The 23105-nt window shown below is 36.9% G+C and overlaps 1 protein-coding gene across 1 annotated transcript; it reads right to left on the bottom strand.

Moving 5' to 3' along the window:
- Positions 1–1020: 1020 nt before the first annotated feature.
- Positions 1021–19651, bottom strand: LOC136671414 (complement factor H-like). The gene is made up of 17 exons (XM_066647079.1): positions 19499–19651; positions 18927–19097; positions 18728–18833; positions 17902–17978; positions 15691–15873; positions 15128–15295; positions 13696–13890; positions 13429–13602; positions 13159–13335; positions 10099–10290; positions 9737–9913; positions 8904–9071; positions 8518–8706; positions 5735–5782; positions 5034–5111; positions 3480–3656; positions 1021–1631 (listed from the first exon to the last, which is right to left on the bottom strand). The coding sequence occupies exons 1-17, from the start codon at positions 19560–19562 to the stop codon at positions 1438–1440; spliced, it is 2538 nt and encodes an 845-aa protein (XP_066503176.1). The 5' UTR covers positions 19563–19651; the 3' UTR covers positions 1021–1437.
- Between the last annotated feature and the right edge of the window lie 3454 nt (positions 19652–23105).

Genomic DNA, 23105 nt, shown 5'->3' with positions numbered 1-23105 from the left:
TGTGTTGTGTAATGTGTGGGTTCATTGTCAGTATAAAGTGTGTGCTGGCGTATGGTACCTGATGGGACTTGGCATGTCCTAATCCCAAACTAATCTCATTCCTTGTAAGGGTGTAATAAAGAGCACAATTGTGCAGTAATGGCTGTGTCTCCTGACTCTTTCTACTGATAATCATTACAATAGTATTAATAGTATAATATATTAATTTGCTTTTAATTGCATTAGCACTGGTAACTTTTTCAATAAAGGTCAGTACCCTTTTAGTTGCAGAGTTAAATGATTACCCAAATCCGGTAAATAGACCCATGTCATTGTTTATTTAAAAAATATATATATATAAAAAATAATAGGGTGCCACTTTAGTGTGGGTCCTAATAATAGGAAATAATAATGAAACATATTTTATATTTTACAGTAGAGCTATACCCATGTGAACAGATATTTGCATGCAGAGATAAATACAGAGAGTGAGTATAGTGGGAAGATAGGATCAATTCTGTTGAACAAGATTTACATGAATACTAGCTTGCTAACAAAATTTTCTCCCCACTAAACATCCACAGATTAAGTGCCCGTTATCAAGGCACCTCCAACAACCCCCAGCTGCTCCCTGGGTGCCAAGGTGGCTGTTCAGCACTCCAGGTGCATGTATATTAACTGCCTAGAGTAGAGTGACCTCTATTCTCATGAACTATTCTAAATGAAGAAGCGATTGTGTTTAAATAAAGTTAAAGTAAATGTATCAGTTTAGACCTGCCTCTTGAGGGAGCTTGACTGTGCAAGATGTGTATAAACAAATAATGTAATTTGTACAATAAAGCACACATATTTGAGTCAGTAAAAGTCCTTAGTTTAAGGAAGAAATATACACAAGTTGGAGAACAGGGTGAAATGGGGCTATCTAGAGCAACAGATAGATTACAGTCTGTAATTTTAACACTATTAAGTGCACCTCTAATGTAAAAAAATAAAAATAAAACAAACAATGTTTTAGCAGATAGCTGTATTTTTTAATTGCTTGCAAAATTGGGAACTTTAAATGACCGGTTGTTTAAATGAACAATAAATGAAAGAATGAACAACACTCACCCACAGAAAGTGTAGAAGGCTCTTTTTAAATATTAATTTTAAAGAAAATATTTTAAACTTTGCATTTCATTCAGTGTTTCATGTAAATATACGTTGCTTTGATGTTTTATGTGAATACACAACACACAATTTGTGTTTCATAACAATCATTTATTTGATTCATTTGTCCATAAATGTCTGAATAGAACTTTATCTGAATGTGGTTTTGAATGTTCAATAAAAACCTCTTCAAACTTTGAATCAACAGTTACACAAACATCCACTTTATTCAGACAGTATGTAATGACTTCACTGTTACACGTCTTTAAGCAGTGAACAACTTAACCTCCCACAGATCTGTAATTAAAACTATACACAAGTAGGTAACGGAATCAGTCCATCAGTACAGCGCTGACGTAATTCTACTGCACCTGTGTGTGTATATCCTTGTACACAAACAAATGTAATAAAATCATTATGTGGTGAATAGATTTTTCTTCTTCCTCCAACCTTTAGCTCTATATTATGGGCATCCAAAACATGAACATCCACAGTGCACGGTTCTGAAACAAACCCAACATGTCTTTATCAATATATAAATATCCATAAAACAACTGTGAAAATACATAGTACAGGCAAAGACAAGGAAAACATGTCTTTCTCCCATAACATGTCTGCGGTAACATTATAAATCTCAGTGATGAGCAAATACATTCTGTCATGTTTTTTGCGGTCCAAAGCAGGATAAATCACATCATCTAAGGTAAAATAAAATAAAAAGACACAGGCCAGAGCCAGGTAACATGCAATGAGATTAGGAAAAACACAAAGAAAATAAACAACAAAAAAACATCTATTAACACTGTAAATAAAATAAAAACTTTATGTTTAAAATAGGGGAAAGGAAGCCGAATGCAGTCTATTTTCAGGAAGACTGTTAAAGTTATGCAGTATTGGCACATGTTAATGTTGAGACAGATACTGTTTAGATTAATGAGGTTTGAGGCCTGTACAAAACCAGATGAGAACCGACGTTTTGTTGAACACTGAAATCTGAGCAGAGAAACCTATGCTGGTGTAGTTATATCCATTAGATAAACTACACTTGTATTACTATCCATGCACAAGAGGCTTGTGTAAAGTTAGTGAGATGACCAAAACAGTATCTCACATTGCCAGCAATTCAGAATCATGTTCAGCAGATAAAGACTCAAATTTAGCCAAAGGAAATTAAGGGTTTGAGGTGCAGAAAATCTTTTAATTAAGATTATTAGATTATTATAATCAGCTCCACTGTGTTTGTTGTTAAAAATACAGAAGATGTTCTACAGTTTTTATTTCATTATCTGTTGTTTTTTTAAGGTGCGAGGTGTAGCACAGGCCAAGAGTAAGGGGCCTAGGTGACACACTAAGAGAGAGTACATCAGTTCTCTAAACTCCAATTTCCAGACTCCCAACACTAATCACTGCAATCAGTGCTGACTGAACCAACCTGCTTGATCCCCATATAAAAGACAATCCATACAGAGGTTCAGCATCCCGATTATTGAGGGGAGATTAGTATGCTATTTCCAAAAAAAAAAGCATCAGAAGAGAATAGGAAATAATCAGGAAATAAACAATAGAGAAATAGTAAAAGAACAGATCAGAAGAGAAAAGAAAAAGATCATATGTGCCGCCTGGTGTGAATCTGACTTGTGGGAATGTGAGTTAGTGTGGAACAGTCAGAAAGAAAGTGTCTGTGCACATGCACTCGTACACGGGGAAAAGCTCTGTCTGACTGGGTTGGCCTTGGACCTATTTGGGTAGGCCCAGGCCCACCCGTGACCACGCCCCTGAATTTGTGGAACTGTGGGGCGGGAGCAGCCGTTAATGTCTTAGCTGCAGGCCGGAGTGGGACAGATGTTGCTGATATTTGGCTGGAGCAGGCAGGTGCGGACGAACTCGAGCGAAGCTGGCAGCGGTGGGATTAAAAAATCAGTCCCGCAGACCTCTACCTCCAACCACCCATTTCGGTTACAGAGATATGAATTTAATAAAATTGCTGGTTTATTTTCTGATTGTTACTGTTACACTGGAAGCTAAAAAACTTTTTCTCAACTGTGTATTATGTCTAAACTCACTACAAGCTTACATGATAATTCAATTTAAAATACAGTCATTTGAAGGTGAAAATAACCCTTCATCTCCATTTTGTACTGTGTAGGTAACAGTTTTACAGGGACTGCTTTAAACTTCTCTTATAATTAAATATTCCTTATTATTGGAAGCTGCCATTAAACTGAGTTATCAGCCTAGTCTATTGAGGGCAGTACAGACTCGTTACAGACAACATACTACAACTTTTTGATAATAGCAAACATGGGTTAATGTCAGAGTGTGTCAGATTTCTAAAAATGATCTATACTTACTCAAACATCTCCCGTTTCCTGTCCATCTGCCTTGCTTACAGACCATGTGGGCATCACCATCCTGCACGTAGTATGAAGGACAGTCATAAGTAGCTTTTTCATCTTCCTCATATCGTTCTTTAAAATCCTGTACTGCATGAGGAATCAATGGAGGTCGGCCACATCCAGCTCTTCTTACTGTTATCACACACAAAAGCACATGTACATGTTACATAAAGAATTGTAACCTAGGTGTAATGGTTATAGTTTAGCCACACACTGAATTCAGGTCACCTGGATTTCACTGATGTTTAGCTGTCAATGATATTGAGCTGTCCAGAATGAAATTTTAGTTTTAGGGTCGTTAAACATCCTTGCAATTTAGCGACATAAGCATTTCTTTTAATAAAAGAGAGTAACACTTTAAAAGAAGACTTATAAAGGTTTAAATGTCTGTTTAATACATGGTTATTAATCAGGTTGTAAATACTTTAAAAGTCATTAATAATCATCTGTAACACAGAGACAGTAATTGTGACAGTGACCTATTTTTGTCTGATACTCAAAGTGTCAGAGAATGTACTGAAAATAAGCTGAGAACCCTAACACTGAGAATGTGAATTTGGTCATTTCACATGTTTAGGTAAACCACATTATTGTTAATGTATAAAAAGACACTCTGTTGGTGGTTTATTCATTAAATGGTTAAACTTATCAACAAATATGTGATGAAGCCTACAAGCTTAATGCTGGAGTGATGGAGATGACAAAGTGAGATCAGTATCCAGCAAAATCTCAGATTTAACTTTAATTGATCACTATTTGGCAAACATCATGTCACTGTTGCCTTTTCTATTTATGTGTTATAACTGATCATTAATGACTATTAATGTATTAACAAAATAATGAATAACTATTAATAAACAGATTTTAGACCATTTATAAACCTTAAAAAACTTAACCACCAGCTTAAGTGTCAGAACAAATAATAATTTCAGCTAGAATACCTATAGATATATTCGCAAGGTTTTATGTATGTATGTGTATATATATATATAAAAATTGCAAAGTTACTAAATTAAAAATATCTATTTTTATATTGTTACTGCTATATAATTAAGTTGATATGTTTTTTTTTTATTCAACTATATTATATTTTTCCACTTCATGGGATTCCTGCATAACTTAATCTTTCTTGATGATGATGTCTAATCTGGCACTGGATACACTGACTCAGAAATAACTTCTCCACTCTGCACTGGTTATCAAAGCATCATTTCACTTTTCTTTTTTCTCAATCACCTCAACAAGATATAATATATATATATATATATATATATATATATATATATATATATATATATATATGTATCAAACTCATTTAGTCTGACCAATTTTGGTCTTGTGCTCAGCCTAGGTCCGGTTTGGATAGAGTTTTTAAATTACAATGCATTCAGAACAATTTAACATGTGAAAATTACACAAGTTAAAGTCTGTATAAAACGAATGTTTCATTTATGATGGAAATACAATATGGAGAAGAATATTTTAGGCAATTCATGAAAAGTTTCTTACCTTCTGTCTGATCTCGTCCAGCAGAGCTCTCAGTGATTCGTGAGGATTCTGCAGGTTTGCCCGGATTGTCTACTTCATCTAAACAAAAATAATGCTGCTATGAAAACAGCTTATTCTAAACAATCAGTTTATAACGTGTGTGTGTGTGTGTGTGTGTGTTAGTCACGGCACATAATGTAAGAGTGTGGCTGATTCAAATAACATATCCAGTGCCTTTTAATATAAAACCTACCTTACATTTCACCTTGCATTTACTTGCTTAAGTTTCCTGACATTTGAAAATATCAGCTTTGCTTTTCCCTTTCACCTAATAACTCTTAAATCTACTGATAAAATTAACATAAAGGTTTCTTAATCCTTCCAGTAACATCACTTCTGCAAACTTTCACAATAAAAATATTAATTTCTACTTGATTCAACAAACTATTATGTTTTGATTGAGTTTTTAAAGAGCACTCATACACTCAAGAAACTCTCAAGATTCTCTGTGATTTTGAACAAAAATGATTATTTATGTAACATTTTAGGTTTTGGATATCTTCCACAAAACAAAGCATCAGATCCAATATAAAATAAACTACGGTGCATGTTTAAATGTTTATTCTCACACAGGGCATGTATTTCCTACTGATCTGGGCTGATAAACCTGCAGTGAAGCAAAAGTTTTTAAAAAGTTTATCTTTTTTTCTTGTCAGTCTTACCTGGTTGCTCAAGCTCATCTTTTTCTTTTTCTGTTTTTTGTGGAGATGCTACAATTTAAAACAACAATGAATTATATCTAAAATCAATTAATAATAAACTGATAGAGCTAAGGGTGGCACGGTGGCACAGCAGGTAGTGTCACAGTCACACAGCTCTAGGGACCTGGAGGTTGTGGGTTCCGTCCCGCTCCGGGTGACTGTCTGTGAGGAGTTTAGTGTGTTCTCCTAGTGTCCACGTGGGTTTCCTCCGGGTGCTCCGGTTTCCTCCCACAGTCCAAAAACACACGTTGGTAGGTGGACTAGCAACTCAAAAGTGTCCGTAGGTGTGAGTGTGTGTGTTGCCCTGTGAAGGACTGGCGCCCCCTCCAGGGTGTATTCCCGCCTTGCGCCTAATGATTCCAGGTAGGCTCTGAAACCACCACGACCCTGAACTGGATAAGCGCTTACAAATAATGAATGAATGAATGAATGATAGATCTAAGTGAGTGTCAGAGTTCAACTGACCAGAACAAATATAACAATGTTGATAAAATAATTTTTAATACAGGAAAACTGTGTGTTTGTGTGTGTGTTTACACTGCTAAATTAACATGTTTAAAAGTTTATATTGTTGGTCTCTTCCAGTGAAGAGTTTAGGTAGATGAGTGAGAGAGACCAGTGAAGAGTTTAGGTAGATGAGTGAGAGAGACCAGTGAAGAGTTTAGGTAGATGGTATAGTGCAGTGCTAAATGATAATGAGCAAGTGGTGGAACTAAAGGCTGAATTGGTGAAAGCTATTAATTGATATTTCATGTTTGCCAGGGATGTTTTGTCAGGCTTACTGCCTTGTATTAGATGGCTGTTGACAGTTTATGATGTTCCGATCACAGAAGTAGAGAGGATGGAAAGGGTTATGAACAAGGCTATAAGGATGTGGCTAGGGGTGCCATAGTGTTTAAGTAGTGCTACATGGTATGGGAGAGGGGTACTGGAGCTACCACTCACAAGTTTATTTGAGGAATTTTAATGTGCAAATGTGAGTCGAAAGATGAGTTTGTCAGGATCTAATGATGCAGTGGTAAAAGCAGCAGCACCAGTCACAAAAACGGGAAGGAAGTGGAATCCACAAATGGCGGTACAGGTTGCCAGGAGCTCATTAGAGATAATGGATGTGATTGGCCAAGTGCAATGTGGAAGAGCAGGCCTTGGGTCAGGTGAATCGTGGAAAGCCTTTGTTAAGGCCACATCAGTAGAGAGAAGGTGAATGATGGCTAGTTTTATTTGGAAGAGGAGGCACAGTTTGCAACACCAGCGTCACATGCAAAACAAGGCAAGTGACTTCGCTGGGAGAATCCAGAGAAGTGGAAGGTCACTGGGCAAGAGCTGTAGGCAATGGAGGCAAGCCGTATTAATTTTTTACTAGAAGCAACATCCAACGTCCTTCCAACGCTGCAACATCTTGAAAAGTGGGTAGGTGAAGACCCTAGGTGTAGACTATGTACAGATGTTGGCATGCTGAAGCATATTCTATCAGCTTGTAAGGTTAGTTTTTCACAAGCTCAGTGTACATGGAGACATAATCAGGTGAGTAGGGTATTGTGTTTATTGGTTAATAGGTGCATAACGCGGAAGGTGTCCGAGAGCATGCACAGGCTATAAATATTGTTAGATGAGATGAAGCACGATTTGGAAATTGATGGTGGTAAAAAACTGCACTGAGACCAGACATAGTGGTGTATTCTGAAATTAAATGGATAGTTTACTTCATAGAGTTAACAATTTCATTTGAGGATGCAGTAAATGAAGCGTTCAAAAGGAAAAAGCTGAAGTATGCGGACTTGGCAGCTGAGGTGAGGGAATGTGGTTGGCAGGCACATGTAAGACCAGTGGAGATAGGTGTTAGAAGATTTGTAGCCAAGTCTGCCACACCCCTGCTTGTGCAGTTCAGCTGGTGGCACTGATCATTCATTAACAGTGCCAGTGGGGCTAGGTGCGGTCTTTGTCACCGGGGAGGCCAGTGTGGATTTGGTCTGGGATGCCAGACTTCACTGTTGAGCCTTCTGGAGGTGCCTATGTGAGGATGGTACTCATGTGCTGGGCTCAGTTAGTAACCTTAGTTGTTAAGGGTAGCTGGTTTCTGATGGGGTCATAAATGGCTACAGCAACCTTAGTGGGTAGGTGTAGGGACAATGGGTGATAACAGGATTTTTTGTGGCTGCAGGTAAGAAGAGAGTGGGGTGGGCCCTATGTGAAGCTCTAATGGATTGACATAGAATATTATAGACCTTATCTTGTGTATGGTTATAATAACTGCCTGAAGAATATAAAGTTCTTCACTCCTTTATGAATGAACGTATGGTAAAAAAAACAAAAAAAAACAGGGGGAAATGTGTTAATATTCATTCATTCATTCATTGTCAACAACTTATCCAGTTCAGGGTCACGGTGGGTCTGGAGCCTACCCGGAATCACTGGGTGCAAGGCGGGAATACACCCTGGACGGGGCACCAGTGCTTCACAAGGTGAAACACACTCACACATTCACTAACACCTAGGGACACTTTTGAGTTGCCAATACACCTACCAGTGTGTGTTTATGGACAGCGGTAGGAAACTGGAGCATCCAGAGAACACTCCAAACTGCTCACAGACAGTCCCCCAGAGCAGGACTTGAACCCACAACCTCCAGGTCCCTGGAGCTGTGTGACTGCGACACTATTTGATGCGCCACCATGACACCCCATATATTTACTTAAATATATTCAATATTTATTATTAAAATATATATATAAAACAGTACTTACGTATGCAATTTGGGTAAGTCCAATTCTCCCCATTACACTGGGCATATGTTTCTGTTTCAAAACTGAATCCCTCTAAACATTTATATGGCACAGTTTGCATTTTTCCATAGTAATCTTTTAATTTGAGAGGTTCTAAAACAGAGCCATTGATGATCTCCTTTTGAGGTTTTAAACATGTAGATTTTTCAACTATGAAGTAAACGCATAATTAAAATGATGGTTAAGAACAACTTCAATGTGCAGAACAGATGGCAGTTAGCAACATTTGCATGCATTTCAAACATAACAATTGCAGGAAAAATAATCCTAAGATGATGATAATAATAATAATAATAATAATAATAATAATAATAATAATAATAATAATAACAAGAACATGTACTCACTTTCACAAGTGGGTGCTGGATCCCACTTTTTTACGCAGAAAATTGTCGGATTCTTAGGTATTGTAAAATGTTCTCGACACTGAAAGGTCGCAGAAATTGCATAAGTTTCTTCATTGTAGGATGCGACAACAGCATTTTCAACCCGTGGAGGAGGCCCACAAGTGTCACCTATTTTGCATAAAATATATTTTTGTGAAAGCAGAAGAAAGGAATACAATCCGATCAAAGACAAGAACACAACTCTTGTGTAAGCAACTCAGTTATAGCCCAAAACTTTCTGAATTAAATGAAAGAAAAACTCTATTGTTCTCAATTGTGTGAGTCAGTTCATGGAGCAGCCACCACAATATTATTCTACAGATAAAACATCCTTAAAATAAATAAGAAGTAATGTTAGATACACAAGCCAATAAACATTTGGATCAGAGCTTTTAACGAGTGAACATGGCTAGACATGAATGTGATTTAGAATGTCTCAAACTCCGTAACGTCCAGATACAAAATTCTTTAGAGTCTAGTGGAAATATTTTAGAACAAGGGGCAGGGGAAAGCCGACCTGCTTAATTTTTGTGGTTAATAAAGGAATATTAACACCAATTCCCCAGAGAACCATTTTATTGTGATGAAAATGTCCACCAGTTTTGGGAGAAAAGTACTGCACTTTTTAGTAGAATGGCTACAGTCCTGCAATGTGCTGAGGATTGTTCATACGTGCCTGCAGACCTTGCTGCAGTTAAATGTCAAAATGTATTTATCATTAATATTCCATCATCAATTCAGATCTAAAAAACCTTATTTAGTTATTTAGTGGAACATAGGCAAATCTGACTTACGTTTACATTCCCCGGTTGTCCATTGTCCATTTTCACATGTGATGTAGGACTGCACTGCTTTGTAACCCAAATCACATTGTAAAGCAGCCCAGTCCCCATGTCGATAGACTTTATTTGGTGTTAGAGCGTTTAGCTCTCCATGAGGAATAGTGGGAAAATGGCCACAGTCATATTTACCTGTCAATTAGAAGACCAAAAAGACAAAGAGTTAGTAAATTCTTCTTGCAGAGGGCACTTAAAAAAAAAAAAAATATATATATATATATATATATATATATATATATATATATATATATATATATATATATATATATAAAAATATATATATATATATATATAATTGGAAAAGGAAAAAGACTCACTGATACACTGTGGCGTATAAGAAAATACACCCTGGCTGCAGCTTGTTTCTCCCCACCATGTGTCCTCTAAAGTTTTATATTCTGCCTCACACGCATAGTAAATATGCTGAGATTGGCTGGAATCATCTGTGACTTTTTTGTACTGTACGAGTCCATGAGTCAAGCTGAATGCAGCACATTTGTCCTGTTTAGCTGGAATAAAAAAACAAAACAAAACAAAACCGGCTGTCTGCCTTAGAGGAAACTAATACACTAACATGGAAGAAGTCAAGGGACAGCAGTATGTAAATTAAATATGAAGTGGCATTACTTCAAGTGACGACCCACCAGAGTGCATCTGTTAATACTATAATACATGGCACAGCACCTCACTTGGATTCGTGAGGTTACTGACTGGACCCTAGAGAACTGGCAACATGTGGCAGGGTTTGATAAGTCACAGTACCAGGTGCTTTTGGCTAATGTTACTGTTGTGTATGGCACAGACGCCATACAGCCATGGACCCTTCAAACCCACTGGTGAGTCTTCTGCTCCCATATTCCATATCCCATGGAAGTTAAAGAGCCTCCTGCACTGAATGTGGGAGTGATTTCTGCCAGAATCGCTTATCTGTCGGCATGGACATTTCTAGCCTGCAACCACTAGTCATAATATTTAAGCCACTGCAGTGTTCACTGGGGGTGATAATGCCTTTTATGGCCTATTTTTGGTATATACTTTTCACTGAGGAATGTTAAATGCTTGCACAACTTCGGAAATGGGATGTACCATCTCTCTGGCACCCCATCATGCCTTGTTCAAACTCTGAACATTCATGTCGCCTTCTCATGAGCACGCTGCCTAGTGTTCAACATTACTCAACTTATATAGGTGTGGGCATTCCCAAGCCTTCTCCGGAAGTAACAGCACTTCATAATCAATTTGCTATCTGACTTTGGCACGTCAGTGACAGCACAAAACATACAAAATATAAGAGCACAATATTCTATCTCAGATTTATGTATGCTTTTTGTGTAGACAGGAGACTGTTTTTTCTCCCTCAAACTTCAATGCCTTTGAACATTCATTTTCAACTTTATACCCATCTGGGTAATGGTCTGCAACATTTTCTGGTTCTTTAATGAAGCCGTTGCTTATGTCCGTTCTAGGTTTTGGACATGAAGACCTTAATACTAGGAAGAAAAAGGCCTTTTATATTACAATAAAATAACTTAACAAAATCAAATGGAATGAGTAATATACACCACATTGGGTGGTATCTAAGATTTTTAATTGTTTTCTTTACAGTCTCTTAAGCGAGGGGATTTAACTGATTTTACCACTTCAAAAATATATAGATGCCGCACTGGCTGCTTGATCATGCATTAATGTCGCTGCCATATAGGACCAGGCAATTTCTCATAATGCACCATCTCCAAGGACTGTACTGGAAAGATGCCTCCTTCATGTAAACTTGGTGTCTGTATACTTTCACTGCTGTAAAACCCAAAAAAGCACATTAACTGCCAGTGTTTCACTATTTGATTTGTATTTGTAGATTTTTCACATTCATTCATTCATTCATTCATTCATTCATTCTTTATCTGGGTCCAGAGCCTACCTGGAATCATTGAGCGTGAGGCGGGAATACACCCTGGAGGGTGCGCCAGTCCTTTACAGGGCAACACACACACTCACACGTTCACTCACACACTCACACCTATGGACAATTTTGAGTTGCCAATCCACCTACCAACTTGTGTTTTGGGACTGCGGGAGGAAACCGGAGCACCCGGAGGAAACCCACGTGGACACAGGGAGAACACACCAACTCCTCATAGACAGTCACCCGGAGCGGGAATCGAACCCACAACCTCCAGGTCCCTGGAGCTGTGTGACTGCGACACTACCTGCTGCCACCCAGATTTTTCACATTCATTCATTCATTCATTATCTGTAACCGCTTATCCAATTCAGGGTCGCGATGGGTCCAGAGCCCACCTGGAATCATTGGGCGCAAGGCGGGGAAATACACCCTGGAGGGGGCGCCAGTCCTTCACAGGGCAACACAGACACACACACACATTCACTCACACCTACGGACACTTTGGAGTCACCAATCCACCTACCAACGTGTGTTTTTGGACTGTGGGAGGAAACCGGAGCACCCGGAGGAAACCCACGCGGACACGGGGAGAACAGATTTTTCACAATAATGTTCAAATATGTAAAATGAAAAATGTATTATTTGCATTATATTTTCATTATTACAATGTGAACAACCAGGAGTATAAAAGCTAAAATGATACGGACATAGAAAGAAAAAGCAATTCCTACATTATAAAAATAATCTTCTACACATTCCATGTACATATAATTATAAATGGGCATTTCCACATGTATTAACCAAGGAAAGTAAACAAAAATCATGCTCGACAAACATGAGTTTTACAATACTTAAAGACGATTAATTATTTTCCACATTGGCTTAAGCTTAATGCCAATAGACACACCTCTTTGAAGTATCTAGAGTCAAAATTTTTTGTACGCCTCACAGGTAAAAAAACATTGAATATAAAAATAACTCATTAAAATGCAAATGTTATTGTGGATTTACACCAGAATATACACAGCTCCATTTTTGCTTTTATTTTTTTATAGACAGCGGACACATTGACTTTGCAACAAAAGGCTGAAGCGGCCAATTCAGCACCGATGTCTATGGACTGCACACATGCAGGTTATGGACTGCACACATGCAGGAGTCGGAGTGTTCAAATTGACTTTCAATTAATAATCTGTCCTTCTCCCCTTCTGTTGTCCATCATCTTAAAATGTGCATTAAATTTTACAGTGTTAAAGTGAACACATATGAGTTTTGTCATTACAAAAGTAACACTAGTTTGACATTATTTTAAAGACAGAATATTCACATGACACATAAGTGCATTCATAAGGCATAAAATTTCTTTAAATTTATTTTTTACATATTTACCAATCTTCTGAAATTTTGTACATTAACAAGTGGCTCTGCCAAGTGGAAAATATTATCTCCAAATTATTAACAAATCAGTATTTACCAGTGCAGGATTTCACTGACTGCCATTCACTGTCCCAACCACAGGTGATGGTGAACTTCTTCTCAGGTTCATATCCAGGCAAACACTGGTATTCAATACGTGCACCTGGTTTATAAGGACGTTCTGATTTCCTCAGGATTCTTGCATTTTCAACTGTTAGCTCAGGACACCCAGGTTCTGAAAGACAAAGGCAAGACATATTCCACAATTCTCTTCTTTAAAATAAAAGCAGTGTGAATTTTCTGCGTGCTCCAAAAGACAGGGACTTACCCTCACACAGTGGATTTGGAGTCCAGCCGTTTTTTGTACATGTGGCATATGTAGCTTTTTGCTTATAACCATCTTCACAATAGTATGACACACGAGTCCCGAGTTTTCTATCCCTACTAAAATAATACCGAGGATTCCGCACATGCTGATCCATAGGAATATCACATTGAATTTCTGCAAATATATTTAAGTTTTCATTAGTGTAAGTTTTACCTGAAAAACCTAAAAAATATATTTTGCATTTTAAATGTCTTAACTTTCACACACCTTCACACACAGGAGGGGTCTCCCATTCTCCACTGTCCAGGCACTTAATCATTTGTGTGTTTTGTTTTGTGAAAATCCCCCAGTATTTTTCTGAGCAGGTGATTGTTACAGTCTCTCCAATTCTGAAGACGTTTTTTCCTGTTGGACTTGTGCTTTCAACCCCGTATCTGACGGACTCAAGCAAACAAACCTTTTCTGTTGCAGACAAAAAGAGACAAAACAGAGAATAAAAGAGACAAAACAGAGTGGAGCTGGCCTTCTCATCCTGTCTTCACATTACAAGTCACTAAAAGCAGAGCTTGTCTCTAGTGGACATGCTGCAGTTTTCAGTTATTTAGCATCATACTTTTACAATAGGAACAAAAGCAGGCAGAAAAAATATATTGTGTCATAATTAGTTTGCAAAAGGTTAATCCCAAGGCTTCTTTCCATTATTATGCTTCTAAACTGTGGAAATGTGGTTCCTCTTTAAATTAGGCAGTCAAGCAGGATTGATTAATATGTCTTAATCTTACCAATTATTTATCTATACCATCAATATATATTTCAGCCAAACACACTGGGAGCCAATTTATCTGGGTCCACACATTAAAAACCTTTAAAAAAGGATTTTTTTCACCTGTGTCCAGCTGGCAGCTTTTGACTCCAATGTCCAATATTGTCCTTTTACTTCTATATCGCTTACTGAAACACTTATGTATAAGTACAGAAAATCCATTTTGTTTTTAGCTTCTTCTACTTACTGTACTTGGCTGGATGATATAATCTGAAGCATTCTTTCAATTTATAGCTGTTAAATGTTTAATTTGCTTCCCCAATGAGACACGTTATTCATTCATTCATTCATTATCTGTAACCGCTTATCCAATTCATGGTTGCGGTGGGTCCAGAGCCTACCTGGAATCATTGGGCGCAAGGCGGGAAATACACCCTGGAGGGGGCGCAGTCCTTCACAGGGCAACACACACACACATTCACACCTACGGACACTTTGGAGTCACCAATCCACCTACCAATGTGTGTTTTTGGACTGTGGGAGTCCAAAAAGCACCCAGAGGAAACCCACGCGGACACGGGGAGAACACACCAACTCCTCACAGACAGTCACCCAGAGCGGGAATTGAACCCACAACCTCCAGGTTCCTGGAGCTGTGTGACTGCAACACTACCTGCTGCACCACCGTGCCGCCCGAGACACACTATGTGTTATGTATGGTCTGAGTCAGATGCTGTCAGACTTGACAGAAAAATCTGTCTCACAAATGGATCATTGATCGCCTCTCTGCATTAGCCAAATCACAGAAGAACTGATCAGTCCTCTGTAGTATAATTGGAACAAAAATCATCTCATTTTCGTCTATAGTCAATTGACCTTAGTTTCACCACACTGTAAAGTAACAGTAAGAAGCATATTTAACAAGAGAGAATTTACCTTCACAGTCTGGTGTTATGCTCCAGCCAGTTTTAAGGCATTTCGGGGTTCCACGTCTGGTCTTGTAGCCTTCGTCACATTCATATTTTAACATCTCATTCTCCTTGTATTCAGGCTTACCATCAGTAACTTTACCATGTGCTATTTTAGGTGGAGAACATTTTATTTCTGCAAGAAATGTTTGCACGAATTTGATTATAAACCAGTGAAAGCATTCAACATTTTATTAGTATATGCTAAACAAGTAGAACAAGTAAATAAAAGAATGTCAGGGGACATGTTGATTTTAAAATCAAGTGTATCTCGGGTGGAATAAGATTTTATGTGCTAAAATGTAGTTTATACACCCAATTCTGTATAAATGCATGTAGAAAATAAATTAATTTATAGGTATTCCATAGAATACAACTATAATATTCCAAACCGATTGATGGCAACAAATAAAACTGTAGCCTACACATCCAATATTTAATTAATGTGAGGAAAAATATTATATATCAGCAACTATACTGAAACAGAGCAACTGATTCTGATACCATACACAGCAATATTAGACCATCAACCTGTGCATTTTGGAAATTCTGCACTCCAAGTCCCACTTGAGGTACAAAATATGTCTGCCTTTCCATCCAACATCAACTGAGGCGAGGTGCACTCAAAGTGAATAACATCATCAAAGCTTGGGTCCTCTGTGTTGCCAGTTGCAATCAAATCTCCAGAAGTCTGAATTGCTGGGCACTTTACCACTACAAAAACAGAACAAATGAATGAGATTGTGTTATAGAATAGATTTAAATTATTTAAGATTACACAGATTATAAAATACATATACAGTCTCTAAAACTACAAATATATATAGGTTGGTTCTCTGAGTAACTGTTCTCAGGATCAGATTGAGAGGATTCATAGAAACTTCAAAGAGCTTTTCAAGAGACATCCCCATAAAATTAAATGATATAAAATGTTTATGCTCTGATATAGATTTTGTATGCTCTGAATATAAAAGATGTGTATATGACCTTCCAGTTTTAGCTGTAAGTCCTTTTGCACAAAAACATACTAACTTACCTGTAAGATATGGGTTAGGGCCATCACTAGAAATTTGATGATTGGGGGGAAAAGCTTTAACCAGGGGGGTCTAGGGGTAGTTGCCTCATAGCAGCAAACTTTTATTTACAAAAAAATGTTGAATATTCATTTACAGGCAGAAAAACCAAACTGGGTTGTGAACAACTATTTGCTTATTATATACAGGTATCTGTAGAATATACAGTCATAATGTCATACAGTCATAATGAAAGAACATAAACATCAATTCAGTCTGCCCTAAATACTGCAGTGTTTAAAGCATGAACATTTTAACTGGCTTTTTCAGCAGACTTACTTTACACTCATCAATAATCAGATTTCCTGTGCTACTATAATACTATTCCACTAGTGCATCAGTGGGCTGTCTATTTGCATCAGGTGCATCAGTGATGTCTATTTGCTGTCTATACATCAGGCTGTCTATTTGGTTAATTACAGATTGTAACTGGTATTAAATGAATGTTTTTTCCTTTATTTTTTTCTTGAAATGACACTCGCCATTAGGAAACGTATTACAATTTCTCCCGCATACACGGGTGCATATTCTGTCAAGAAAGCAATACTGATATATAGCCAGTGGCATCAAAGAGACATGCAGTAAGCAGCAGCTCACCCAGGTCCTAGTGCACCTATGTTTCATTACAGACAGACATGAAAGAATTTGGGGTTGGGGCAGGGAGCTAAAGAACATTTAGAGGAGGCTTACAGCCCCACAACGTCCATGAATAAGTTAAATGAACATTACAGAAGAGAGTCTTATAAATGAAACTCACCAAACCTTTACATTATACAGTGGTGTAAAAAAGTGTTTATCCCCAAGACTTTAGGGAAAAAACTCTTTAGACTGACGAGACAACAGTGAAACTTTTTGGAAGGTGTGTCTCATTACACCTGGCATAAAAGTAACAGCGCATTTCAGAAAAAGAACATCGTACCTACAGTAAAATACGGTGGGCGTAGTGTGATATCTGGGGCTGTTATGCTGCTTCAGGACGTGGAAGACTTGCTGTGATAAATGGAACCATGAATTCCGCTGTCTACCAAAAAATCCTGAAGGAGAATGTCCGGCCGTCTGTTCGCGACCTCAAGCTGAAACGAACTTGAGTCCACCTCTGAATGGCTGAAGAAAAATAAAGTGAGATGCTGTGGCATGACCTTAAAAAGGCGGTTCATGCTCCTCCAATGCAGCTGAATTACAACAATTCTGCAAAGATGAGTGGGCCAGAATTCCTCCACAGCACTGTGAACGACTCATTGCAAGGTACTGCAAACACTTGATTGCAGTTGTTGCTGCTAAGGATGGTCCAACCAGTTATTAGGTTTAGGAGGCAAACACTTTTTCACACAGGGCCATGTTAGTTTGGATTTGTTTTCTCCCTTAATAATAGAAACCTTCATTTAAAAACTGCATTGTGTTTACTTGTGTTGTCTTTGACTAATATTTAAATTTGTTTGAGATTTATTTAAAAGTGACAAACACGCAAAAAAATTTGAAATCATGAAGGGGGCAAACACTTTTTCACACCGCTCTATATCAGTAAGTATCACTCAATTTAGACAGATTTAATATCCTAATTAAATATAATACACTAAGTGTTAGAACATTACCTTAAATACTTTAACATTATGAAATTAATATGTTCATGATCAATGCCAATGAAAAAAGAGATTAACCTGTTCTTTACCTTCGCAGATAGGGACAGAGTTGTCCCACCCTTGGCTACGACAGTGACGAGTATTTTCCCTGCTGACCATTAAATACCTTGGAAAAAAATGATCGGAAAATGTAAACACACTCAAGTATATTTTACAAGGACATTTTCACTGTAGATATAATAAAGACAACTCTGATTCTGTCAGCACACCATCCTGTTCTGTACTGTGCCGGAGAACACTACTATACTTTTGATATTGTTGTGACATAATTTGTAGGATTTTCAGTCTCGCTAAAGCACTGATAAAGTGCAGGAATATAATATTTATCCCACAACTGTTAAATGTTTTTATGTCAGTGTAACTACATTTCATTATTATTGAATATTATCATAAATATAATTATTTGAACATATTAGATTAAGGACTATTTGTTTATAATATAATTAGAGCCAGGTACTGATGCTGAATGACTACCATCAAAATATTCATTCCCTGTCAGCCTAATCAGACGTTGGCTGGTTAATAGCATGATATTACAACATTGCAGTTATTGCGACAGCCCTAGAGTCAGGAGCTAATAGTAATGTTGAAGAATGGCTCACATGAGGATATATTTATGTGCATACACTTTTTTACAAATAAATATCAAATAATGCATTTAGTTTCACTGTAGCTGACACTGGCTATGTTAAATTACTTTTTTCTCTTGGACAGGGTTTGGTTGTATAATTCACTGCTGCATTGTTAATATACTGAGTAAACAAATCAGTCAGATCTATTACTGGAAAAAAAAGCAAAGTAAAGAACGTAAATTAGGAAAGAATATGACCAGCTTTCCTGCACAACATTTCTTACCCTGTCCTGCATTTGTATTCCACTTTAGCTCCATACACAAACTCCGTCTCCCCCAGTAGTGTAAAGTCTCCATTTGGTGTGTCTCCGGGGTGACCACACGGCCTTTCTGGGGGAATTCATTTCAAAAACAGCATGAAATCTCCAGTTTAAGTATATCACGCAGCTTGTCATAAATATCTCCTTACCATGGTACACTTACTTTTGCAACCTCTGTCTGCCTCCCTTGACCAAACGCCATTGTCACAAGAAAGTTTAATGAATCCAGTGTGACCTGTGGCACAGTTCAATCTCAGTTTTTCCCCAGATGTATACGTTCCCTTGAGACCTGTTTTCAGAGCATTTTCAATCTTGATATCACCTGGGAGACAGTCTGAAAAACATAATGGAAGGATACTTAATTTTGACAGAAAAATAATACATAACATAATATTCACATTCAGATTTGTTTAGCCTAAAAAATATATTTTTGAAATGAAGCTCATGTCTAAAAATGTGCTAATTAATATGGTCAAGAAAACAACGTGCAAAGATAGTGGTTATATGAGATCAAAAGAGTAAAAAAGATTACACAGCACAACTTGTAACACTGCATAGGATTGCTTCCCTTCCTTAGCTCTTATGTAAAAAAAAACAAACAAAAAAGAAACACTCAAACGCATAGAACATTCAAGAAATATGTCTGTGGTGATAAAAATAGTTAAACAGTGCTGTCATTGCACAAAGTGGCGTATACTGTCATAATAATGAACACAATATGTATAAACACATTACCTTGTGCAGAAGTAAAGGAACATACCAAAAGGGAAAAAATTAAGCTTTGAAAGACCCCTTGCATTTTAGCTCCCAGCCTTTCTCAGTCTCGGCTTAGGGATCCTTGTGAATTCTTTCTGATTTAGTAATAGCATAGACCACTGTGGATCAATAAGAATCCTTAGTTAATCAGTTATCGAGTTGGAACAGCCCACTTGCACACAACTGTATGCGAAACTTGATATGAACAGAACCTCAGTACTTCACCCAATGTTAGAGGTGTTTGTTATTGTTAACATAGTGTAGCAGGATTGCAGCAAGACTAAATCTAAGTGATGCAACACTTCTCGGGCTGTTATTTTTGCAAAATGTAATGAGTCATGTCTGCGTTCGCAAGATAGATATGTTAAAAGCAAAGGGCAATTTGACCAACTAATTTTGACATTAAAACCTAAAAGGTTTGGTTTATTTAGTATAGAAATACCAAAACTTTTTTTTGTATAAACATTATTATTCTTATACTCTAAGCATACCTTTTCCCCCACAAACTGCTGGACACAAAAAAAGTAGACCTAGATCTCTTTCTTTTATACACTCAGTAAATATAGATGGAAATTTATAGTAGGTCTGGAACTTGAAATTGAAATGGTATTTGTCATAAATAACAATTGTTTGATTGAACTGTGTACAAGCCAAAAATGGCTGCATATGGCTTTAGTTTACAGTACGGGTCCATAAGCCCTAACACAATATGGGTGTGGGAACTTCCTCCGGATGGATCATTTTCATGATCATTCTAATTGTGAAACTACAGGCCCTATTCTGAATAAACAGGTTCTTGCACAACTGATTCAGCATTCAAATACTAATAACAATCTGGTCCTGATGTGCCAGAGGACTGAGTATATATTGCCTAAAATCTATAGGATTGTATGACTTCAGCAACACACTCCACTTCTCAGTTACACTGCAAATCGTTGTCTGGCTCCTTATACCTGACTTATTTCTCAGAATTTTTAATTTAATCACATAATGTTTCTGACAGTTATAGAAAAATGACAATGCTGTTAATAGCAAGGTTTGCAAAATGAGTGATACCTTATTAGCCTGAGAAACTAGATGTTAAAGCCTAAGTAACTAAAATGAACATGAAAAAACATGCTGGATGATTTATCCGTTTTTCTTTTTTTTAATATGCCCGTATTTAAATAGCCTGCAGATGTCAAAATAGGTTATGGATGTATGCTTTGAATGTTTAATATCTGTTGTAATAGTTTTTGCAACTTTTTTTCAGCTGCAAAAGCGCAAGTAATTATTTCATTAAAGGTCAATATCCATACGGTTGCACAGCTAAATGATTAGCCAAATCCAGTAAACAGACCCATGTCACTTACGAAAAAACATTGTGTATTTAGTGATAGATAAGAAAATTCGGTCCAAATCTTTGGAAGTCTGTGGAGCTGCGCTACTCATTGCTACTCCATTATTTTTGTCAGCAGTGACGTGATTAATTCACAACACAGAGATCTAAAAAGAAAAGAGGGCCTATTAAAAAATTGTCTTACAAAAAGCCATATGGTGAGTTTTAAAATATCAATGCACCTGATGAGCTTAACCTGCGACACCTCTGCATTACTCCAAAGACATTTTGAGTGGTCACAGAAAATGGGACAAGCTGTGGGCTTCTGGTCACTTTAGTACAAAGTTCACACTTGTGGCAAAGTACAAATAAAACAAACAAGGTCAGTACACTTAACAACCCCAGCACTGCACCCAGCTGTTAGCTTTAAAACTTAAAAAATGTTTGGGAAATGATATTTTTCCCAAAATTCAGTTATCACTATTAAAATCTCCTTGCTTTCTCCTGTTAATTGCAAAGATGTATTTTATGAATGTGTAAAGAATTAATTCATGTGGGGTTCTTTTTTCAGATTCTGCTGAAATTTAGAGTTTAGAGTTCAAACAGAATTATGCTACATTTTTACATATAACTATATAATTCGGGCATATAAAAAATCTATTGTATGAATAAATATTTTTTAAATAAAAATAACATAAATGTTTATTTAAATGTAACATAAATAACATAACAATAAACATATGTAGAATTTGACGCCTGCAACACATTCTAAAAAAAGGTTGAGACAGAGGCATTTATACCTGTGTTACTCACCTTCCCTTTAAATTACACTTTACTCATTTGGGAAGTGAAAATACTAATTGCTAAAGTTCTGCAAGCAGAGTTTTTTTCGCCTGTTCTTGATTGATACATCACTTCCGCTACTCAACAGCTTGTGGCTGCCAGTGCCTGAGTCTCCTCTTTATGAGGTGCCATAGAAAACAGATCTGAACTGCAAGCAGGTCAGTCAAGCACATATTCTGCGTCTACAAATGCATGTTGTACAGAACTTATGTTTGAACAATTAGACAAGTCATGAGAGAAGTTTTTGTTATAAAATGATTAGCAACATTTATATTTACATAACATAATTAGCAATTTATTTTTGTTTTCAAACCTGAGATTTAGGTTTAGGCTACTTCTTTAACTTTTAAATACTTCCGCTTATAATGTAACGCTTCCAAACCATGTGACATAAAATGTCTATTAAACCTTTCATTCTTCTTTTGTTTTAATGTTTTGGTGTGTTTTGCAGTCATCCGATTCTAAATTTGTTCATATTTACAAAACACATGTTATAATTTGTCAATATTTACAAACACAAATGTTGGTCAGTGAAAATTGTGGAAATAATCTTTGTTCCTTTTTTCAGTTAATAAAAGAATAATAATAAAAAGAAAAAAAAAATCTGATTCTGGTTTTTATTGCATTTTTCAAAAAGCCACAATTTTTCTGGAAATGTACATTACCAGATGCAACATATACAATGACTGTACTTGAAAATGAAGGATTGTTTAAAGAATAATGTGAATAATTTTACGTTTTATCAAGATTGCAGTATTATTTATTGCAGTATTTTTACCACTATCTCAATATGTGAACCATTTGATATAATTTGTGTGTGGGTGTGTGTGTGTGTGTGTGTGTGTGTGTGTGTGTGTGTGTGTGTGTTCTGTATCACTAAACCCACCCCTGTTGACCCCAAATTACTGGATGGTGCTGCATTACACCAAGTATAAATAGCTAGATTTTCTCTGTCTGGTACAAACTCCTCCACAGCCCAGTACCAGTCTTTCCATATGGTTGGTTTGAGCAAACCTGTGCCCAATTCCTAAAAAAATAAAAAAGAAAGAGTAAACGGTACATTTTAATGTTAGCTAATTAACAAATATGGTTAACTTGGTTAAAGTTAACGTCAACTAATTTATTATCATTTTCATTTTATTACGTCAGTGTTTTTGCATGAGGACGTTTAAAAACAATTTTTATCTTCATTTTATCTTATCGTATTTCACATTACCAGGACAGTTTAATCGCTACAAACAAATGCAAAATAGTTAAATTCCTGTCTGCCCTTTTTAGTGGCCGTTTGTTTTTAACGGTTTCAAGGGGCTACGACTCAATCCCTAGCCCAGGCTTCCTGCTTCCTTGTACCCTACCTCCTACAAAGGTAGCGGTGTAGGTCGGATGCATTAAAAAAAAATTCAAACCTTGATAATCAGCTTACTG

Source organism: Hoplias malabaricus, chromosome 16 (genome assembly GCF_029633855.1).
Source record: "Hoplias malabaricus isolate fHopMal1 chromosome 16, fHopMal1.hap1, whole genome shotgun sequence".
In the NCBI taxonomy this organism is placed as follows: domain Eukaryota; kingdom Metazoa; phylum Chordata; class Actinopteri; order Characiformes; family Erythrinidae; genus Hoplias; species Hoplias malabaricus.
This window is presented reverse-complemented; position numbering and strand designations above follow the sequence as displayed.

Coding starts and splice junctions, on each gene's coding strand:
- LOC136671414 (XM_066647079.1), bottom strand. CDS start 19,562: ATGCAAGGGGTCTTTCAAAGCTTAATTTTTTCCCTTTTGGTATGTTCC. Junction 8,707..8,903: donor TCCAGCACCCACTTGTGAAA/GTGAGTACATGT, acceptor TTTACTTCATAG/TTGAAAAATCTACATGTTTA. Junction 3,657..5,033: donor TGGACGAGATCAGACAGAAG/GTAAGAAACTTT, acceptor GTGTGATAACAG/TAAGAAGAGCTGGATGTGGC.